Source organism: Suncus etruscus, chromosome 13 (genome assembly GCF_024139225.1).
Source record: "Suncus etruscus isolate mSunEtr1 chromosome 13, mSunEtr1.pri.cur, whole genome shotgun sequence".
Classification (NCBI taxonomy): domain Eukaryota; kingdom Metazoa; phylum Chordata; class Mammalia; order Eulipotyphla; family Soricidae; genus Suncus; species Suncus etruscus.
The window spans coordinates 83,055,175-83,075,369 of NC_064860.1; the positions used below are offsets into that span (position 1 = coordinate 83,055,175).

The following is a 20,195-nucleotide window of genomic DNA, read 5'->3' on the forward strand; positions in this document are numbered from 1 at the left end:
CTCATTAGAAGCTAATAAGTAAAGTGGGGAACTAAAAATACTCCCCAAACTTCTTTCAGTAAAGCTAAAAAAAAAAGAAAACCTAAAAATTCCAAACTATGTAATAGTGCTTATAACTTTAATTTAGGAAAAGAAAATGCTATAAGAAGATCGCAAGGAAAAATTTGAGAACAGAAAGCAGGAAACACAGAAAAAAAAAATGAATGTTGAGCTTCCCCAGTTTTGCATCTTGTGGAGACAATAGATGTGCAACCCTAGCAGGAAAGGGTGCCTTTCTGAGAGTGAATTTCTGAAAGGGAATCAAAACACATTTAAATCTATCAAGGGTTGGGGACATACAGAGAATGATGAGTGTTCCAAACCTCACAATAAGTAAAATATAATGATGCAGAAGTAATGGCACTCCTTGCAAATACAGGATTCATCTCCTGAGGGAGGCAAAGACTTTGACTCACTGTGGAAAAGACCCCTGCATTAAGGAACATAGTGCCAAAGGTAGAAACTTTAATACTTTTAAGTCCATAGGCAACTATAATTCCTCTAAAAAAAAAAGTAATTCTATTAGGAACTAATCTTTTAAAAAAAAATTTGATCTAGGTTACTCTTGTCTTGAGTTAGCTTATATTCTTTTTTTTTTCTTTCGGTCACACCCGGCAACGCTCAGGGGTTACTCCTGGCTCTATGCTCAGAAATCGCTCCTGGGGGCTCAGGGGACCATATGGGATGCCTGGATTCGAACCACTGACCTTCTGCACGCTAGGCAAACGCCTTATCTCCATGCTATCTCTCCGGCCCCGAGTTATCTTATATTCTTATTATATACCTGAAACAAAGTGTGATTTTGTTAGCACTTAATATATTGGGAAACAATACCATAACAATAAATTATAAGTCTCAGTGGGCTAGTACCTTCCAATAATATGTGCTGTTTTCATATTCCTTGAAATATAGCTGTGATAAAGATCCTCAGACCACCGTCATTGAAAATGGAAGAAGTCAGCATGGTCGTTTTTCCTTTGAAGTGTTCAGATTTGTGAAACACAAGAACCAGAAAATGTCCACTGTCTTCCTGCACTGTGTCACCAAACTTTGTAGAGCTGATGACTGCCCTTTCCTTATGCCAGTACGTTTTAAACAGCAACTCAATTTCTACCTTAATCTAAGCTGAAAGGTTATTAAGTGGTAGGGACTAATTTTAATATCGAAAGTGGATTTGCATCTATTTGAATAAGATATATTCAGTCGCTGAGTCAACATTGATGGACTGTGATAACAATCTCACTAGGAAGGCAGAGATAAGGGCAGCATAAATTCTTAATTCAATCAATCTTTTATGGGTATGAAATAGTCACAGAAGAAAACAAGGCTATACAAAATTATGGTGCAAAGGCAGGTGTGTATTGTAGCCCTCATTCTTGTAAGAAAGATGAAACAGGAGAAGTTAAGAGCAAGCTGGTTGAAGGAATGAATCTCAGGTTACGACCCTGAAATGTATGAATCCCAAAGTGATGAATGTTAAAAGTCTGAGAGATACTTAAATCAAAGGCTAGCCAAAGTCTAAGTGTATGAAACAGTAATCAAAGAACTTACAGAGTGGAGCAGAGTAGAAGATGATGGAAAATCTTGGGCGAGAGCTGGGCTATTGCTGGGAGAATGGGGATTATATGACCTTGTTATTCCTGACATAGAAAGTTAAAATACAGGGGAAGAAACAAATTAGAGTGAGAAGGGCATTTGCCTTGCATATGATTAACCCATTTTCAATCCCTGGCACCCCATATGGTCTCCTGCACTTACCTGGAATGATCCTTGAATACAGAGTGATGCCTGTATAGTGCAGGATATGACTTCCATAACAAAAAATTAAAATTCATAAAAGGTATGTTTCTGATTGTGTAAAGTCATCATTATGCTGTAATGTCATTCACTAAGATTATTAAAAAATTCTGACAGGCCTCCTAGTGTCACATTAAATAGAACTATGAAGTCATGTTTTAACTATTAGAAATAGCTTTTATATGTTTATATTATTATTCAAATGTATGCTTTTCCTGATCATCTTTTCTTCTCATTTCTTTGCACCAAACAAGCTATCTCAGAAAGAGTTAAATGGTCAGTGGATAGACCTTTTAACATTTCACTGACCAAAATTTAAAGAAAAGATTTATTAAAGACTTGAGAGAAATAAAAGTGGAAAAGTTTGATAAACAGAGCTCTTTTTTCAGGAGTGTCACTGGACTATGAAATTTAATGAGGCAATGCCAAATTACAACAGGAGGAAATAAGAAATGTGGCCCCAGATAGGCTAAGACACCCTGTAGCAGTTACACATAAAGTAATTAAGTAAATGCACAGGAGTAAATGAATCAAATTAAACATGTGATATCTCTTCGAAAACAATCTGCTTTCTAAATGGTCTTAAAGAAGCAATTCTGTGGTGATGTGGAATTTCATTTGTTTTCATAAACTCCTCAGAACTGTGGCCACCGAGAAAGGAGAGATGTGAGGAGAACAACTTGGATCCCTCAGAGCACCTCTGGAAATGCCATCCTGTCTGCGGGCCCCATTATCACTCGGAGTGGTAGGATCATTTTGTTATTGTTGTAGATAGTTCCAAAAATTATTTGGTAGGGTTAGATAGATAGCACAGTGGCTAGGGTATTTATTGGCCTTGCATGCGGCCAACTTATGTTTGATCTCCAGTATCCCAAATTGCAAGCCTGCCAGGAGTAACCCCTGAGAGCCTTTGGGTGTGAGCCCCCCCCTCCCAAAAATTGCTATCTTCTCAGGAGAACTCAAAGTGACTCCTAAATTGTACTAATAAGCTGTGTGACCAGATAAAATGCTAAACAACTTTTATTTTACATTAGTTTTGTGTTTTCTGCCACCTTAAATGCTTAAAGAGCAATTCTATCTATACCAAAATTAACTCTACACAACTCACATACCATTTTAAACCTGTTTCATTTACCTTTCTAATGTCACCCAATCTTCTTTGTTCTGTTTCCTGAAAACTGGCCTGTGGGATTTGCAGCCATTGATGGTTTTGACATCTACTTTGTGTTTGGCTTCAATCTAAGTGGTGCTGTTCTGACAGCACAGTCCACATCACTCCATTTGAATTCTATACATCTTTGTTCATTGTCTGATCAAATGGTTCTTACATTGCCTAATTGGAATAGCACTTTTTCCCTCTCAAAATCATGATTATTACAACTTACTACATTCATATTCAAATATCTAATGGGCGTAAGCATATATATGTATGTATATTATCATATGTATTTTTCTTTTTCTTTTTTTTTTGGGGGGGGGGTGGTCACACCTGTCTGCTCTCAGAGGTTACTCCTGGATCTGCGCTCAAAAATCACTCCTGGTTGGGCCCGGAGAGATAGCACAGCGGTGTTTGCCTTGCAAGCACTGATCCAGGACCAAAGGTGGTTGGTTCGAATCCCGGTATCCCATATGGTCCCCCGTGCCTGCCAGGAGCTATTTCTGAGCAGACAGCCAGGAGTAACCCCTGAGCAATGTCGGGTGTGACCCAAAAACTTAAAAAAAAAAAAAATCACTCCTGGCAGGCTCGGGGTCAGCCATGTGCAAGGCAAATGCCCTGCCATTGTACTACCACTTCGGTCCCTGTACAAATATTTCTCATCTCACTCTCTTTCCTGTCCTCCCCTTGGTTTATTGCTTTACATCAGTGTAAAACAATCCAAAATCAGTCTGAACCAATCTGAATAAAACCGACAAGCAATATAACAATACAAACCAAAGTCAGAAAAATTAGTCCTAATTCTAGCTTTATTTCCAACATGCTATATTACTGGGATTTTACTTTCTTTGAGCAATGTTTCGTTTTTAATGAGGATAATGAAAAAGTAAACTTTATAGCTTCTTTTCCCTAACACTATAGTTCTAAATTTTTAGAAAGGAAATTCAGGTTTGAATTATAGTCTAATAATTTTCTTCTATGTAATTTTTGCTGCAAGGCTATAATTATTGTTTTACTTTGCCTCCCATCCCAGAGTGAAAAGAATATTTTGCCTAAATAGGTAGTTAATAAAAAAATTATTTTGGCCTGAAAATTCAGAAATTGTTTTAATTATTCACTTTATTTTGTTTGTATAGACATAATATTATTTTAAAGCAAAGTAGTAAATCTTTATAATAATGCAAGAGTTTATTAAATATGAAATTTTAAGCTCTGTATGCCCTGAGGATTTCTTAAAGTTTGAAAATGGCTGGTTTGTGGCTTGTGAAAGATCCAATTCTTATCTCTATTTTGTTGCTAGAAATAGCTTGAAGAATTATTTTGCACTACATGGAAACTCAGGTATCCTTGACAAAATTTAAGAATGCTTTTGGTAGATACACGATATTTTTCCTATGTTGAACAGAATTAATTTACTATAAAAATAACAATTTTGAAAATCTTTACTCTGCCCATCATCACAGCCTTTCTCTTTAACTTTCTTGCTTGCTTCTTACCTATACTAAATTTAAATATTAAACATTTTGAATGCTATTCTATTTATGATAATTTTTAAAGAGTCCAAAATTATCATATCCCCCCCAAATTAGTAAACATCACCAAATAGACATTTCTAACTCTACTGTAACTAATTAGCTACTTTGGTCTGTTATTTCATATTCCATCACCTAAAGTACCTGTGCCAGTAAATGCCTTTGGTTACAGAACAGTAATGTCATATCTGGATCTCGTCCTTTTCAATTTTACCTGCTTCTACCTCAAGACAACTATTTATCCTTTATTACATTGTGGTGGCTACTTATTGGTCTCTCCATGGCTAGGTCCAAAGGATCACGCTCAAACCTTCCAGATCTTCAACATTCCTTTCACATTTCATTATTATATTTTTATGATTTTCATAAGAGATATATAAAATTATCACATTTTTGGTGTTCATTATAATCTTCTGTGTACAGGATCAGATATAGCAATTAATAATTGAGAATCCTAAATATATGCTTGTTTTTAAAAATCTCATGTAAGTAAAGAATCCCTCCAGGAAAATTCTAGTTACATTTAATGCTCAGCTTAATGATAAAGGCTACCTTTGTTCCTTAGTTTCACTTTATTTTTACCTTAATTCAGCTAGAATTTATATTCTTGGGTCCTAGGGCTGATTTTTATATGTCCAATTTTAGGCATGTTTTGTTCTTTTCAAAGCTCTCAGAAACTTGGAACTTTTGGCCCTGTTTACTCACTGAACAATCTCTTTCTTCTAGACATGTGGCTCAAGTCAACTTTAACAAGTTGTTAAACCTAACAGTTTTTGTTTTTGTTTTTAAGGATATCAAGTCTATTCTGACAAATATTTTTTGGCCAAATGCTAACTTATTTACTTGTTGATTTAGAGAAATATTCACATTCTCAATATTTTAAATGCTTGAAATTCCTGAAGTATTCATATTTTAAGCTCCCAAATACAAGAAGACTTTGACAGGAAAATGCTTATCATGAGGTATGGTGTTAGAAAGGAGAAGATATTATCACTGGAAAACAGGAGTAGATACTTGTTTTTGGTTTATGTAAATTCCTATGAAGATGACCAAATCAAATTCAAATTCAGTTCAATCCATTTTGTGGATGATTAATAGCCAATTAGAACTTATTTATTTAGGTAAGTACTCTTTTAGAAACTGTGGGTGAGAGAGGTAATACAGTCAGTAGTATGCTTGCCTTGGTTTTTGGCCAAACTGATTTGATCACAGCTAACATATGGTCCTCAGAAAGTCTTAGGAAAGAGAACAGGGAGTTTTTGGATGAACTGATCACATTAATTCAAATCAAATATTTCCATGTGAAGGAAATATCTTTATAAATTGGTGTTGGCTAGGGTTGAAAGCTAGGTTTTCTAAGAGGGGTCCTTAGTAAACTTTTGTATAATTATTTTTGTTTAAATAACAATACTAGAAAATTCTAAAGAATTCTGTGTATGGGTGGACTATTATTTCTGGACACTGTCCTTTAAAAATAAAATACAAATTTTTTTCCACCAAGACTCCTATGTCTGAAAAAGAAATAGCATACCATGCTTTTTTTCCATAACCATTTATTTTTGCTTGTTTTCTGGGGCGGGAGCCATACCCAGTGATGTTCAAGGTTACTCCTAGTTCTACACTCAAGAATTACTCCTGGTGGTGCTCAGCAATGAGATGTGCTGGGATTGAACCCTGCTTGGCTTTGTGTAAAGCAAAGCTCTACCCCTGTACTATTGTTATGGTACATTGTTATTCTTATAATCATTCTCTTTTATCTTCAAGCAACTGTTTTAAATATTTGATCCTAGAATTCTATACATTGAGATATTTATCTCTATATCTAAAAGTATTTTTCATATGTGGCTAATTTGTATTCATTTAGAAAAATGACTTTAAAATTCATTTTTTAGTTAAGCATGTGCTTATTTTATCACAGGAATAAAAGTGTTCTTTCTCATCTTTAACATGGGTAAAAGTGATATATAAGCCATATGGCTATTATGAGAAATGATATGATACCATATAAATTGTAATACAATGTCCATATAGTCATTGTAGGAATATGAAAAGTTCATAATAAGTTAACTGCACAGATTTGTGGGTCAAGTAAAATGACACATACTATACACAAATATAAAATGTATTAATCATAAAACCTCTAATTATGAAATAAAACAAATAGCTTTTTGTTTTAATTATTAAAATATAAATTAAATAACTATGAGACAATTTTGGTCATACAATGTTTTAATACCCATCCCTTTCCCAGTTACCCTTTTGTCATCCACCCTTCCCCAGACTTCTCTATGCAAACACCTCTCTTTCTTTCTCTCTTTATTATTTTTCCTTATGGTCACCATGGATTGCAATATTCTTAGTGAAATTGTGCATATCATTTATTTCCCTTAAATTCCAGAGTTTGTTCAGAGTAATAATTTCCAACTATTATTTTCATAATAATGCATTCTCTATTTTAATTGCACTTCCATCCATCATTTATTGTCTGTGGTTATTATTCTCATACTATATTTTATCCCACAGATAAGTGTGGCCATCTATGTCTATCCTTCTCCCTCTATTTTTATTATAGTTTCTTAAAAATGTAAAAAAATTATAACTACTGCAATATATTAGCAGAAGCAAAATAGTCAAGTTTAAGAGTTATGTTTTCCTTTCATTTAGTTGTTAAATATGAATTAGGAGTTTATCTTCTTGGATTCTTAAATGATGCTCTGGAGATTATAAAGGGTAAACTGGCAGTGCTAAAATAAAATGATACCGAATTATAACTATTTATCCAATTATTTTATATTTATATATATTTGTTACATATAATTTTTACGTATAAGGAAAATGAAAAAGAAGATAGTTATGAGGACTTTATGTTGATCTTCATGGACTTGGGTATAGTTGAGAGGGCATGCTGGTAAACAGTAAATACAAGATTATAATAAACACCAGAAAATATTTAGTAATGACTAAGTTTTACCTTTATTTTTCCTTTCTTGTCCTCAGATGAGACTCCAACCAACAATTCACAGCTTGGTAAGATAATTAACATATACCAAAATAAAAGTAAAAAAATTTGTCTTTATTATTAAACTCTAATAAGGTAATTGTAATATAATCTAGTTTTACACATTTTTACCTTGAAAATAACAGTTAGCTACTGGTTCCAGAACTTATATGAGAAATTTGTCATTTTTCCTTTTTTTTTAATTAAATACATTTTTAATTGAATCACCATAAGATACACTATTACAAAGTTTCATATGATTGTATTTCAGTTATACAAAGTCCAACACCCATTCCTGCACCAGTGCACATTTTACACCAGAAATTGGTCAATTTTTATAACATTTATTTTTCCCTTTGATTGCTGCAGTTAAATAGGTGTTTATAACAGAATTTTTTAGATATTGGATTTTAGCATAATCCAATATCATTCTGTAGTCTAAAAGATATAATGACAGGTATTTGGGGGAATTAGGGGAGGGATAAGGGGACAAGAGAGATAGTACAGTGGTTCAAGAGTTTGCTTTAAATTCCATCAACCAGGATCCAATTCCTGGCATTACATATGTTCCCCTAACCATCACCAGAAAGATCCCTGAGCACAGAATTAGAAATAATTCCTGAGTGCAAACAAACCTAGCCCCAAATGAACACATTTGTGTAAGGAAATGTAAATGAGCATTTGAAATCTTCTATTGTATATGTTTTATTATTTTCAGGTTCTCCAAGTGAACATCCTTTTCAGCTGAATTCTGTCACCAGTGCATTGATAGCAGGAATGGTCATTCTGGGAGTCATGAGTTTTTCCCTTCTCCTGTGCTCACTGGCCCTTTTACATAGGAAGATGCCCACCAATTTAGTTTTAAATGGGATAAGAAACCCAGTTTTTGATTGATTTGTAATAAGCCTTTGTTCTTGAGAGAAGTTTCAATGACTTGTAGCAAGTATGAAATGAATTTGAATCGAATTGAATTGAATGCCATAATGCAAACATTTGCTGTTCTTAGGTTCAATAGATTTACAGTGTACTTTAGTATGACAGCAATGAAAGAATTCTGATGTTTCTTTCGCTTATGTCTGAGGACACTTTTGTTTGTGTGGTGCAAATAAATGATCAGCTAGAAATATTCAGGTTTTAGATTCTACAGGAACAATTCTATTTTATTTTATAAAATATAATTCATTCTATTCTTCCCCAAGCATTAATATCCAATGTGATAATATCTAAATTTGCACATTTATTCTACAAGAAAAGTTGGTTTTGCTTTGTTCCAGTTTATTCCAGCTTGTGGAGATGTTCCAATAGGACTGCTATTTGGTGGGGGGAGAAAACCTGGTGATGCTCAGAGGTTACTCCTAGATATGTGCTCAGAAATAGCTCCTGGCTTGGGGGAGCATATGGGATGCTGGGGGATCGAATTGGGGACCGTCCTAGGCTAGTGTGGGTAAGGCAGACACCTTACCAGTTGTGCCACCAACTCTGGCCTCAGGACTGGCTATTTTTAAAGAGATTTAATTATTCATTTTTTAACCTCCTGTTTTTGGTTGATTTCTGTGTCTGATATATTTGTTTCTTCTGGAGGGAACTTAGTCCTATACTTAGGACTAAGGTGTTTCATTTTTTTTTTCTCTTCCACTTTCCAATAGACTTTTATACTTTAAAAAAAATGTCTTCTGGAGGGCTTACATGTGACTAAAACAACTGATGCCTGGCACACATATGGTCCTCCACTGAATAAATCCTGATATCTGTTGGGTGTGACCCATTCTATTTCTCTCCCTACCTAAAATAAAAATTCTTATGGAAATTATGTTAACATGGAGCATTCTTTTCTGCAATTACCAGTAAAAAATAGTTCCTAACCTCCATAGGCTACTAAGTGTTCTTAAATCATTATTCATTAGAATAGAACTGAGTGGGATTAATTTTCTCTCCCTGGTTCATCTGAGAACATCAGCACATGTTGACTCTCCTCCCAGGTAAACAGCTCAGCTGCTGGAACATCTGTGCTTCCAGCAGTGAGTTTATTCCAAAGATCATTTTTACTTCAGAAACATTGCCTGGAAAAAAAAAAACAATATAGTTGTGGTCTCTTTCTTGTAAGGGAAAAAAAATCTTATTCTCCTTGTTAACAACTTGGGTTCATTATTCCCCAATAACAAAAAAAAAAAAAATACAGGTTAAGAGCTTCTTGAAAAACTTTGCTGTAATATCCATGAAAAATTGATTCTTTAGTATAAATTTTTAGTTTTAATGAAACAAAGCCTAGAGAAAAAGCCCAACAGATAGTAGAGAATTTGCTTTGCATGTGTCCAACATCAGTTCAGCACCTTAGATTGTCCCCAGAGCACTGCCAGGAGTAATCTGAGAGGATACCTAGGAGAAAACTGATTATAGTTGGGTGTAGCTCCAAATGCCTTTGTTCAAAAGTAGGTTAGAAAAAGTCTTGTTTTTAAAGTGTCTTCTTTGAAAGTGTCATGGAAGCCACAGAATAAATGGCTTTATATCCTATATTTTAATGATACAGAAATAAACTTTCCACTTTGTTCAGTCTAGCTACACTATTGAGCCTCCCCAAAGTTAATAATAATGAAAAAACCCATGTGTATGTGCAGCTAATAGAAATAGTATTTTAACTGTAAAATTTACTGTACAAATGAAATTCTTTTCAGCAATGTGACCCATTATTCAGAACTTAATTTATTTGACTGCATACAAATCACAGAGCCTTCCAGATTTGTTTCAAATGAAGAGTCCACACTCTAGTTAATAATTATTTCAATCACCAAATTAAAAAATAAAGACCTTTTCTCCAATTTGCCTGAATTTTTCACAAGAAAGTATTTATATTACAATAAGTACCCCGAGAATTGCTTTGACTTTTTAGTTCAAAATGTAATGATAATCAGAGTGAAATAGAAACTGGAAAATCTCTGGATACTTTCTCCCACATAAAAAGATACTACCATTAAACGAATGATCTCTTCAAAAACTTTGAAGTGACCATACTGTCTTTATCTGTGTTTACAAATATATTTTAAAATTTAAGAGAAAAATCCTTTAGATAGAAAGAGACTATATTGTGGCTATATTGATAGCATAGTGAATAAACCTTGCACATGGCTGACCTGGGTTTAATCCCTGGCATCCAATATATTCTCCTGAGCCAATCAGGAACAATTTCTGAACACAGATCCAGGAGTAACCCTTGAGAACTACTGGATGTGGTCCCAAAACCCCCAAAAAAGAGAAAAATGAAGAGTTTGTGAGAAATAATGTAATAGTCCATTAATTTCTCCAGATTCTTATATATATGGATTGACTTTGTTCTAAGTAATAAGTCCTATGAATAAGATTATTTTATGAAAATCAGTGAGTCAGTTAGATTTTTACGTTTTGAGAATATTGCAGTTTCTAATGTTGACCTTTACATTCTTTATGTTATTTTATAAAACTGGATAGTGGGGCCTATCATTTTGAAAGCAAATTCATCTCGTAATATTTTGCCACTCCTTTGTCATAATTGGCAGAATTGAAACCATGAGAAGGTAAACCAGGTTTATTTTCTACATTGTAGTTGCTAAAGCAATATAAATATGCACTTCCTAAAGACCTATGCAATTGTATGTAGTATTTTGTTATCTGGAATATTTCATTTACAGTAGTGTGAAAACATTTTTAATGTCAATTTTTTCTTTCAGTTTAATACCTCAGATTGTTTTCTTTTTTGTTATTTTTTTGTATTTCAAGTATATGGTCTGATAAAGTGTAAAAGGTGATTGTTTAATAAACTAATTGTAAAATAATACTTTTAAATAATTGACTTGCCTTTATTTATTTATTTATTTTTGTTTTTGGGTCACACCCAGGGGCGTTCAGAGGTTATTCCCAGCTCTGCTCTCTGCAGTCATTGCTGGCAGTGCTCAAGGGACCATATGGAATGGTGAGGATAAGACCCAAATTGGTCACATGCAAGGTGAACAACAGCCCTATTGGCTGTTATTTCCTCTATTTTTCTCAACATTCTTTTACAAATATTAAGAAAAAAGTATTAAAATAAGCTGTCTCCTGTGTTGTTCCTTGTTTTAAATTTTGACTCAGGGTTGAAGAGACATACTATGATAATCACATAATCACTATTGTTTGCAAGAAATGATGAAGTTATGTAATTCACAGCAACTTGAATAGAACTTGAGGATATCATGTTATGTGAAATGAGTCAGAAAATAAAGACAAATACTGAATTATCTCACTCTCCTAAACTATATATATATATGGAGCTGGCGCAATATCAGTTAGGCTCTTGTCTTGCACACAGCTGGCCAGAATTTAATCTATGGCATCCCATATGATTTCTGTAGCCCAACATGAGTAATTATTGAGTACAGACAGATGTAACCTTTGTGCACATCTGGGTGTAACTCAAAAAAAAAAAAGACTAGGAGGAGTAAATGGATGAGCCAAAAAGGGATACCTAGGCTCCCCTTGATCCTTGATAATAGAAATAAGAACAAGGAAGAAAAGAATCTGGTTGAAATGGATGATTATAAGTGATGTATGGGAGTTAAAATGAGTAGAAGGCATGGGCATAGGGCACCTTGGTGGTGTAGAGGCGTGATATATATATATATATATATATATATATATATATATATATATATATATATATAAACTACAAAGTGAACAATAATGTAAGCATGTAATACAAAGTATGATAGCCTAACTTAAAAATGTGTGTATCATGGCTGAAGAGTGAGAGGGAAACTGAGGATACTAGTGGATAGGTGGATAGAAGTCAACACCAGTGGTATGATCACTATTAGAACATTCTACAGTGAAATTAAACTATAAATAATTATGGTAAATGAGGAAAACTTAATATTAGATTAAAATTTTTAAATGTAAATTATTTGCAACCAGAGTGGGCAGTCAAAAGAAATGATAACTCTTCTGGGTCCTTTAGATTAGTGATGAGGTTTGGGAGCATCACCAAACAAATGCCTGTAGGACTCCATTTCTTCAATTATTTACAAATGGAGAGGCATTCAAAGCAACAATAGGGTATCTCATACAAGTTATTATGGCATGTATCAAAAAAGACTGAAGAAATAAGTGTTGGGGATGATGCAGTGAAAGCAGAACACTCATTCACTATTGGTTATAATATTATATGGTAACTGAACCTCTATGGAAAATAATATGGAGAGTCACTCAAAAAGTAATAAGAGAATTCTTGTGTAACCTAGATATGCCACTTCTTAGCATAGTTTCTCAAACACAATAACATTCACTCAAAAGGATATCTGTATACTTATACTCATTATATGGAAATCAGCTAAATTCCAATAATAAATTAATGTATAAGAAGTGTGGCATATAAAATTAATGTAATATTATACAGCTGTAAGAAAAATACAATCCTTTATTTCACTGCTATGTGGCTGGAAACTGGAGAGTATCACTTTAAATACTGTCAGAGGAAGAAGAACAAATACCAGATGCTCTCATTTATCTGTGAAATATAAACAGGCAAAACAAGGACTACACAGTATATAAAAATGAGAAACCTTTGACCTTGGATTACATTATTTATAAACAAATAGTAGGGAAGGGAGAGATGAAGATTAGTTTAGAGCTGAGATAGTAGCAGACTCATCACTTTGATGGTGTGTAGTAACTTTGTATATATATACACATATATACATACATACATATATACATACATATATATATATACATATATACATATATATACACATATATACATACATACATATATACATACATACATATATATATATATATAGATGGTTTTTGGGCCACACTCGGCGGTGCTCAGGGGTTACTCCTGGCTGTCTGCTCAGAAATAGCTCCTGACAGGCACGGGGGAACATATGGGACACTGGGATTCAAACGAACTACCTTTGGTCCTGGATCGGCTGCTTGCAAGGCAAACGCCGCTGTGCTATCTCTCTGGGCCCAACTTTGTATATTAATACTATAAACTTACCATGGCAATAACTATATTTTATATGCTATGATAATGATGATTTCTTAGTATTTAAGAAAAATACAACTTAACATAAAATTATATCAGAGTTAGCTATTATAACAGGATCTCAACAGAAAAAGAATTAATAGAATTTATTTAAAAAAGACTAAAAGTTCCCTGTAATGAGACAAAACTTGAATCATTTTGGCAAATTTTATCTACATTCTTCATAATGGTAGTTCATCTTATTTTGGGCACAAAGTATGTGAAAGCTGAATAAAAATAACTCATATTTTTATTTTGTGAGAAAAAAATATTAACTTCTGAATAAATATAGGCGGTGTCTGCAAATTAGAATAATGCAGGAAAACTGAATCTTGATCAATGCTACTTCATGCTAAGATATTAAGATAAATGGGAACAAAAGAAAAAATGGGGAGGAGTATTTCTAGTCATGGGGCATTAGACATGCTATTTAGAAATTCCACTATTTTGTTAATAAGACACTGCTTAATCTTGGCTCAGCAGAGTTCAGAGATCAAATTATTTCTGAATAGTTCAAACCACATCTTTCTTTGTTTAAATTATCTTGATATGTATTTTTATTTAAATTGCTAATAAAATTGCCTTAATATTACTGTTCATCTTATGTGTTACAATGTGAAAGACCAAAATTACCTATATGGAAGTTTAGTCAAAAGTTATTTTTAGGAGTCTGATTGTGTTGGCATTATCCAAAGAGGAAATCATTACTTAGTGATCTGATGGCTTGGTTAATAAACATCGGAGGATTCTAGCAGAATTGTGATTTGATCATTTCAGGCAATTCTAACATAAACTTGTACAGTTCCTGAAGCAATTTCTTAAATGTGGTTTTATAAACTTTTTTTGTATGTTAGTGAACAATTGACTAAAATGAAAAATTTCCCTAGAGGAAAATACACTACTATACTTTAGAAATTATTTACTACTCAGGAATTGGAACTGATTTATTTTTTAAAAGCTATTGTTTTGCTAACATATATTTTGTTGTTGGTAAAATGTGAGGGCAGAAAATGATGCAGCATGCCTATTGAGAGAGAAATTGAATCCAATAATATGTCTTGAATCCAATAATGCTAAATCATAGATATTTTTAAATCACTTTCACACTCAGAAAACAATATGGAATTACAAAGGTAATTCATTATCTTTCATTAAAAGATAGATTTATGGAAACATTAAAGTTTTCTTTCCATTTATCAATAGTATATAATGAGAATTTTCTCTTATATCACAAATTATTTGCTGACACAGATGATTTATGCCTCTATAACTTGATCAGTTCTTTCTAAAGTTACCATATACATTATGATGAAATCAATAGAACAGCATGATTCTTAAATTAAAAATAAAACAAAACACTGAATACATACTCTAGGCTACTGAAGTATGCACATCTAAGACCCTGTGTCACAGTTTTGTGTGTACATAAAGTTTTTCTCCTAGTCAGCATTCCAGTTCTTTAAGAATCTTTGTGGATTTAAAATTTTGTTTTAGAATCGTCAAATGTCAGAAATGCCAGACAACAATGCAATAAGCAGAAAATTTCTACCAGGCTGGGTTATAAATACACATTTATTTAAATGCTTTAGGTATATTAAAATTATAAAAATTAATGCCCATTTATCTCTCTAATAGAATTATTTTATTCCTATGTCTAGAGTTAATTCATATGTAAAATTCTAGGAATATCTTCACAAACTGTGTATTTATTTCTGCTAAATATGAATATTTTCTAAATAGCAGATTTAATGTGCTGCTTAAGGATATTTTACATGCTCTTATCAACATATAAGTTTTGAGGGCACTCTTAGTCCTTGGGGACATAAGCTACTTCCAGTGATATTCATCCTAGCAATATATCTAAACTTAATAATGGTCCAATGCACAAATCTGCATTATACTTTCTAAGTCTACAGTATTTAGTTAGGATGTTTTCATCAAGGTCCATAGAATAGCTCAATGGTAGAGTATTTCCCATTGCACTCCGGGTGTGCTGACCCCTGCGATTTCCCCAAATGTGGGAAACTCAACTGCATAATTTTTGGTAGTGGGGGACTGTGTTCGTGCTCTCCCCTGAAAAAAAAAGAAAAATAATAATCAATAAAGGGTTAACTGAGGAAGGTGTGATCAGTAGTCAACCTACAAACTGAGAGGAGCAGGAGAAAGAGCTGTAGAGGATTTTTTTTTTTTTGAGAGATGGAAAGGGAAATGCTATAATATTCCTGTGGGAAGTCTTGCCACACTTATGAACCAGTAATTCCATTGCTAGCTATCTACTCAGAGAACAAAAAACACTAATTTGAAATGATGTATGTACAGTAATATTCATTATAACCCTATTTACTATAGTCAAGATCTGTAATACCAGTGTCTGTTAGGATCTAAGATTTAAAATGAAGTGTAACCTAAATGTTGATGCTAGAATAATGGTGTGATTTTGCTTAGAGATGACATTGCTTTGGCTTCTGGACTCTGCTTGCTTGAGGAAGTTAACTGCTGTATACCTGGCTTTGCCATGAGCCTAAGTGCATCCATGACAGGCCCTAGACTGTACAAAGACTAGGCCCAGAAGAACAGTCAGTTCCTGGAACCAGATCCTCTGGGGAAAATGCCAGGAAAAAAATCCAAATAAGACTAAACAGCAGCTGACAGATGACAACTGCACCCTGGGTCTGAAGCAATGGGAAGATAGCCAGATGATATCGCAGCCTGGATCTGGGGGTATGCAGCCCACCCAGCCTTTCGTCTGGTGCTTCATTTGAACTATAACCAATCCTAGCTATTTGGGTGATGCAACCTAGTATAATTTTAAAAAATTTTTTAAATTTAAAATTTTTAAATTTTATATAATTTTAAAAATCCACTATCCGAAGGCTGGAATCCTCTAAAGTAAAATTGACCTGTGAGACATCCTTGGGGTACTCATTTCTTAAGAAATGTTGTACTCCAGCATGCTGGAATAAACTCCCTTGTTTTTGCATTCCTGAACTATCTCCCTGCTGGTCTTTTGGGTGGGTGGAACCTGAGTTCTGGACTTAATGTGCCAGTGACAGATTAACGTATAAAGAAACTGATATATTTACACACTGGTGTACTGTCCGTTTCTTATAAAAACAATAAAATAATGCTTTTTTGCAACATCATGAATGGAATTGGGTCATGCTAAGTGAAATAAGTCTATAGGAAAGGCAAATGAGTTCACATTCCTAAATATAGTAAAGCAAAGCACAGAAGCAGAGAGACTAAAAGCCAGTTTCTCCTTGTCAGCTGCTATAAACAGCTTTGTTTTAGCTGTCACCATCCTACATTTTAAATATTTCTATGAATTTTGAGATTCTAGGAGAATGAGAAAATTTACCCTTACCCAAGATCATAATATCTGCCCCAGACCTTGGGTTCAAAAGAGAATAAATTAACAGGGCAATACCTGGCCACATGCTAGAATATATAATCTAAAATGTCTTTAATAAACAGTTTACACAATGCTAAGAGATAATGGAAGATATTAATCTTATTAGCAACACCATGGGCCATAAATTAACAAACCATCTCTGGGAAACAAAGGGAATCCTCTGCTATTTTGAAAAGTTACAAAAAGGGGCCAGAGAAATAGGACAGTGGTAAGACATTTGCCTTGCACGTGTCAGATCCAGGACGGATGGTGCTTCAAATTCCAGCATCCTATAATGGTCCTCCAGCATGCCAGGAGTGGTTGCTGAGTACAGAGCCAGAAGTAACCCCTAAGCATTGCAGGATGTGACCCCCACCCACAAAACAAAAAGGAAGTTACAAAAAGGCCCAATTTTCAATAAAAAAACACCATAAAATGAGTCATATTTAGCCCTATACTAAGTTTCTCACATGCTAAGATTGTCTCTTCTACATAGGTTTTAATAAAATTTTTTACTTGATAACTCTGTGTCTGATCATCTTTACTATTCAATATTTTCATTTCTTTTGGGCGTGGGAAGAGCTGGACATTTAATGGAGTTCAGGCTTACTTTTGGCTCTCTACTCAGGGATCCCTTCTGGAGGGAGGTTGGGAAAATATGGGGTGAATAAGATTGAAGCAATGTTGTTTCTATGCTAGACTAACACTGCACCTGCTGTTCTCTCCCTCCTGGTCCTTATCTTCATTCTTGAAAATATTTAAAAATCTGGGAACTGTGGATGAATATATAGACTCAATCTCATTGATCCATTATTGTGACCACAAAGCTAATGATACCAGATACACTGATGGGAAAGTTAAAATGTGAAAGAGGCACTGAGGATTTTGGTACTAAGAAGTTGGTTTGGTTGCAAGCAGGCACAGATATAGGAAGGGCCCTGGTAAAGTGCATTTTGAGGAAAACAAGTTGCAACCTTGTCTATTCTAAACACATGGAGGCCTTGGACACAAAGGACCTTCGACGCTTTAGGAGCCAGGAAACATATTGAGATATAGATTTCCAGGTCAAGTGAAAATAGATTTTCTGAGAGAAGAGGTAGCTACATCCCAGAGGTGAGGTAAAATGCTCCAGTGCTGGAACAAAGACCATGTAAAGAATATTAAAATAAGATCATTTATTGTTACAAATTTCCCTTGGCAACCATGCTAGCAACAGACTTGTGGGAAAAGTGTATATAAACAAACTATTTGTACAAACAAGAATTGCAACTGCCAGCAAAACCCCTTTAGAGATGTAAATAGTTTTACCTTGGGGTGTGTATTGGCTTTCTCTGCCTTTGAAAAAACTTTCATTCCCTCTTGAGTATATCTCTCTCTCTTTCTCCCTCTCTTTTTCCTCTCTCTCCCTCTCCCTCCTTCCTCAGTATTTCCAACTAAAAGATGTTGTTAACTATCATCAGAAGCTAATGGTGATTTTTAAAAATGAGGTTAACCTATAATTGTACTGAGTGGGAAGGGCAAGGGCTATTGGAGGTGTTGGGGACACTCTCCGTGATGCTTGAAGACACCATCCATGAAGCCTGTAGAGGTGTAGGATGAGGTCTAGACCTTGCTGCAAAGGAGGTCTCTCTAGCCCAGTAAGGTCTGCACTAAAAACATAATGAAGTCCTTTTACTGCTTTCCAATATAGGACCTGGATGACAATGGACCTTGTTGGCTGCTTCCGGGAAAGTTGTGTTCATAGTCTGACATGTTAAGGGCCCAGTTTGGTGGATACTTCTCAAGGCTACACATCTTCCTCTGTGGAAGTTCTGTCCCTGCAATAAACTCAGCAGCTTGGTTGCTTGGGTGAGGAAGAAGGGAAAAAAAAACAGATGTTGTTAATTCACTATCTCATCTATTCCGGAAATTCCTTTCTGTGAATTCAAAGGTTTAGTTCCAAATAGTCTAGATAAAATCTAGAACTGACTTTCTAGACCTTATATTTGCTCTGCAAAGAACAATTCCTCATTCCAGTTTGAGTATTGCTCTCCATCATCTTCCACACCAGGCTGAACAAGAAGACTTCATACTTCATACACCTGCGAATCTTCTCAAGATGGAATATGAATTCATGAGGTGCAAGGGCTCACAGCCCACTTTCTTCAGTCTTAGATCTCCCAGGTGTTCAGTGGGTGGATCCAGAGAAAACTGGTAGGTTTCCTTTTGAGGCTTCTGTTTCTCTCCATCCCACTTCACTTAAGTCACCTCAAGGAGCCTCCTCAGGCAAATAGTTCCTTGTTGAGTAGTTGTGGTTTGGTAATACATACTCTGATGAGGCATGACTTTGTAGCCTAAACACATTCAAGTAAACCAATGTTATCTGAAAACTAAACAGAAAGCATACAAAACAACAAACACCTACCAGAGAATTATACCTCAAAACAATTTTTTAATATTTTTTATTTAAACACCTTAGTTACAAACATGATTGCGGTTGGGTTTCAGTCATATCAGATGATACCTCCCCCATCACCAGTGCAACATTCCCATCACCAATGACCCAAATATCCCTCCTCCCCTCCCCGCCCCTACCTGTACTCTAGACAGGCTTTCCACTTCCCTCATATATTCTCATTGTTAGGATAGTTTGTAATGTGGTTATTTCTCTAAAATCATCACTCTTTGTGGTGAGATTCATGAGATCAGCTGTAACGTCCAGCCCTTCTCTTTTATCTTTGAAAATTGTTGAGAAATGTCTTTCATTTTTCTTAAAACCCATAGATGAGTGAGACCATTCTCTGTCTTTCTCTTTCTCTCTGACTTATTTCACTCAGCATAATAGATTCCATGCACATCGATGTATAGGAAAATTTCATGACTTCATCTCTCCTGATGGCTGCATAATATTTCATTGTGTATATGTACCACAGTTTCTCTAGCCATTCATCTGTTGAAGGGTATCTCAGTTGTTTCCATAGTCTTGTTATGGTAAATAATGCTGCAATAAATATAGACTGATAAAGAAGAAATACAAATGGCCAAAAGGCACATGAAAAAATGTTCCACATAACTAATCATCAGGGAGATGCAAATCAAAACAACTATGAGGTACCACCTCACACCACAGAGACTGGCACACATCACAAAGAATGAGAACAAGCAGTGTTGGCGGGGATGCGGTGAGACAGGAACTCTTATCCACTGCTGGTGGGAATGCCGACTAGTCCAACCTTTCTGGAGAGCAATATGGAGATTCCTCCAAA

General features: G+C 34.6%; 1 protein-coding gene and 1 non-coding gene across 2 annotated transcripts in view; both read left to right on the forward strand.

Moving 5' to 3' along the window:
- The window catches only part of ZPLD1 (zona pellucida like domain containing 1), a 37,088-nt gene extending 28,672 nt beyond the window's left edge, over positions 1–8,416 (forward strand). Inside the window, exons 7-10 of the mRNA XM_049785673.1 lie at positions 952–1,123; positions 2,476–2,581; positions 7,522–7,551; positions 8,241–8,416. Coding sequence (XP_049641630.1) covers positions 952–1,123; positions 2,476–2,581; positions 7,522–7,551; positions 8,241–8,416 — 484 coding nt within the window. The remainder of the gene's footprint in view (positions 1–951; positions 1,124–2,475; positions 2,582–7,521; positions 7,552–8,240) is intronic.
- A 7,058-nt stretch (positions 8,417–15,474) lies between these two features.
- Positions 15,475–15,635, forward strand: LOC126026494 (U1 spliceosomal RNA). The gene has a single exon (XR_007501741.1). It is a non-coding gene; the product is annotated as a U1 spliceosomal RNA (small nuclear RNA).
- The last annotated feature ends 4,560 nt before the right edge of the window (positions 15,636–20,195 follow it).